Source organism: Limulus polyphemus, unplaced genomic scaffold (assembly GCF_000517525.1).
Source record: "Limulus polyphemus unplaced genomic scaffold, Limulus_polyphemus-2.1.2 Scaffold768, whole genome shotgun sequence".
Classification (NCBI taxonomy): domain Eukaryota; kingdom Metazoa; phylum Arthropoda; class Merostomata; order Xiphosura; family Limulidae; genus Limulus; species Limulus polyphemus.
Genome location: NW_013666378.1, coordinates 406,707 through 410,172, shown reverse-complemented (window position 1 = coordinate 410,172; position 3,466 = coordinate 406,707). Strand labels below are relative to the sequence as shown.

Below are 3,466 nucleotides of genomic sequence, written 5' to 3'. Positions count from 1 at the left end.
CTTGGTAAACATCAATTTTATCATTTCCTTTAAAAGTTCTCCTGTTTTAAAATAAATACACATCTTTAAATACGAAACTGTCAAAAGAGCAATATTTTTATAATTTATTTTCACACACATCGTGCTACTATATAAAGAGTAAAAACAAACACAAAAACCGACGTTTTTTGGCACAATGAAAAGTAAAATATTTACCATCAGTTACAGTAGTTTCAGTAACACAGTTACCATCATTAGGACTAGTGTCTATAATGGTAACCGTGTTACAGAAACTAATAATATACATGATGGTAATTGTGTTACAGAAACTAATAATATACATGATGGTAATTGTGTTACACAAACTAATAATATCTATAATGGTAAGTGTGTTACAGAAAAACAATTACCATCATAGATATTATTAGTTTGTGTAACACAATTACCATCATAGATATTATTAGTTTGTGTAACACAATTACCATCATATATACTATTAGGTTACAGAAACTAATAGTATATATAATGGTAATTGTGTTACAGAAACTAATAGTATATATGATGGTAATTGTGTTACAGAAACTAATAATATCTATGATGGTAATTGTGTTACAGAAACTAATAATATCTATGATGGTAATTGTGTTACAGACACTAATAGTATATATGATGGTAATTGTGTTACAGAAACTAATAATATCTATGATGGTAATTGTGTTACAGAAACTAATAATATCTATGATGGTAATTGTGTTACAGAAACTAATAGTATATATAATGGTAAGTGTGTTACAGAAACTAATAGTATCTATGATGGTAATTGTGTTACAGAAACTAATAGTATATATAATGGTAAGTGTGTTACAGACACTAATAGTATCTCTGATGGTAATTGTGTTACAGAAACTAATAATATCTATGATGGTAATTGTGTTACAGAAACTAATAATATCTATGATGGTAATTGTGTTACAGAAACTAATAGTATATATAATGGTAAGTGTGTTACAGAAACTAATGGTAAATATTTTACTTTTCGTTTGTTTGTTTGTTTGTTTGTTATGGATTTCGCGCAAAGCTACAAGAGGGCTATCTGCGCTAACCGTCCCTAATTTAGCAGTGTAAGACTAGAGGGAAGGCAGCTAGTCATCATCACCCACCGCCAACGCTTGGGCTACTCTTTTACCAACGAATAGTGGGATTGATCGTCACATAATAACGCCCCCACGGCTGAAAGGGCGAGCATGTTTGGTGTGACGGGGATTCGAACCCGCAACCCACAGATTGCGAGTCGAGCGCCCTAACCACCTGGCCATGCCGGGCCATTTTACCTTTCATTGTGTAAAAAAAAAAACCATCGGTTTTTGTGTCTTTTACTGTCAAGAAGCAATATTTCCTTGAACTGTTCTTTCTGTTGCTTACCTGCAGTTGCAATGTTTTCAATATCCTGTCTTTCACAAGTTGATGGAACACAAACACCCAACCGAAATGACAGGAAGTAAAAGAATTGAGCATTTCCAGCACCAACTGTTCTAAAAAACTAAAATTCAAATATTGCATATATTTCTCTATTATGACAGTATAAAAATTCTCTTCTGTATTCGAGTATTAATTAATTAGCGTTAGATTAATTGCACATTAATTCGCATATTAATGATTACTGATAGTAATAGTTGTCAAAATTTTATCATTCAGTCATTTTGTCCTACTCTGGGTTATGTATAATGTCAATAAAGCAAATTCACTGGTCTGAATTGTTACATCAGTATCATTTCACACTATTTAAAGATTGTTGCATCAGGATCATTTCACACTATTTAAAGATTGTTGTATCAGTATTGTTTCACACTACCATAGCTTGTTATATCAGTATCATTTCACACTATTTAAAGATTGTTGCATTAGTATTATTTCACACTATTTAAAGATTGTTGCATCAGGATCATTTCACACTATTTAAAGATTGTTGCATCAGTATTATTTCACACAACTAGATATTGTTGCATCAGTATCGTTGCACACTATCATAGCTTGTTACATCAGTATCATTTCACACTATTTAAAGATTGTTGCATTAGTATTATTTCACACTATTTAAATATTGTTGCATCAGTATCATTTCACACTATTTAAAGATTGTAGCATCAGTTTTATTTCGCACAATATAATGCAACGTTTCACGCTACCTAAGCATGTTACGTCAGTACCATTCTGTACTGTTTAAAGCTTGTACTATCGTTATTGTATCACACTATTTAAAGATTCATCTTACAACAGTTACAAGCCATTGTTTAAAATACAAAAGTATAAAAACAGCAGTCATAGACTCGGTCTTCTTGTCTAATCTTAAAACTATGCTGGATAGAGTTAAAAAGTTTAACGAGATTCTTCCTGTCGTAGAAAACGCACGTGACTTCGTACAAAAGCCTCGTGCCAAGAAACAAAAATAATACAAATACTAAACTCAATATTCTTATCGACGTGTATCGGATAACGTTACAAAATTTATGGCTAGAGGGCAGTAGTAGGCATAAGCTAATACATTTTTTATCACCTCAGGTATTAAGTGCTTTGGAAACGTAAACAACCCAAACACCCTCGTTGTGAAATCTTATTTAAAAGAAGAAAGTAACCACGTGAGAGTTTGTTTGTTTGTAATTAAGCACAAAGCTACACAGTGGGCTATCTGTGCTCTGCCCACCACGGGTATCGAAACCCGGTTTCTAGGGTTGTAAGTCGGCAGACATACCGCTGTGCCACTGGAAGGCACTGAGAGTTTGTTTGTTTGTAATTAAGCACAAAGCTACACAGTGGGCTATCTGTGCTCTGCCCACCACGGGTATCGAAACCCGGATTCTAGCATTGTAAGTACGCAGACATGCCGCTGTGCTACTAGAGGGGAGGGGGATTTCAGGAAAGTCAGTACACCTGAAAAACAAGCCAATTAATGTCAGGCCTATCCATCAGGTTTAAGACTTAACTTGGAATCGCTTCTAATTATGTAGACTTCTTGGATACTTGTTTTCTAAACATGGCTACGTTTATGAACGACCAGCAAGAACATAGAATGGATTTAACAGTAATAAAGATGACTCAGCCGGGAGTAGACGCTCTTGACTTTCCGACTGTTTATATAGTGCAATGACCTAGGTTGCCTAAAGAAAACGATAGTTTGTGTTTCGTCCTGTAGGGTGCAGCAGCGTTCATTTACCTCAAAGAAAAAAAAAATGTTCTAGAAACACCAAGGTCACCTCTCTCGTCTGCAACTCGATGGGACTGGTTTATACCAGTGCGACTTCGTGAAACTAGAGGAAAATTTCAATTTTCTTTTTCTTTATTAAATCCATTCGTATTATGGTTTGTGGCACTATTAAAACTGTTTAAGTAGGTTATAATAGGTATTACGCACACACACACACACAATTATCCCCCATCCTTTTTATTTTATCCAGTAAACCTTAACCCCATTTCAAAAGTTTGTTTGTTT

At 34.1% G+C, this 3,466-nt stretch overlaps 1 protein-coding gene across 3 annotated transcripts in view; it reads right to left on the bottom strand.

Annotated features, from left to right (window-relative positions):
- LOC106460426 (nose resistant to fluoxetine protein 6-like) overlaps positions 1–3,466 on the bottom strand; it is a 37,362-nt gene that overhangs the window by 24,110 nt on the left and 9,786 nt on the right. For all 3 annotated transcript variants that reach the window (XM_022387147.1, XM_022387148.1, XM_022387149.1), the window contains one exon: positions 1,402–1,519. In XM_022387147.1, coding sequence (XP_022242855.1) covers positions 1,402–1,519 — 118 coding nt within the window. The remainder of the gene's footprint in view (positions 1–1,401; positions 1,520–3,466) is intronic.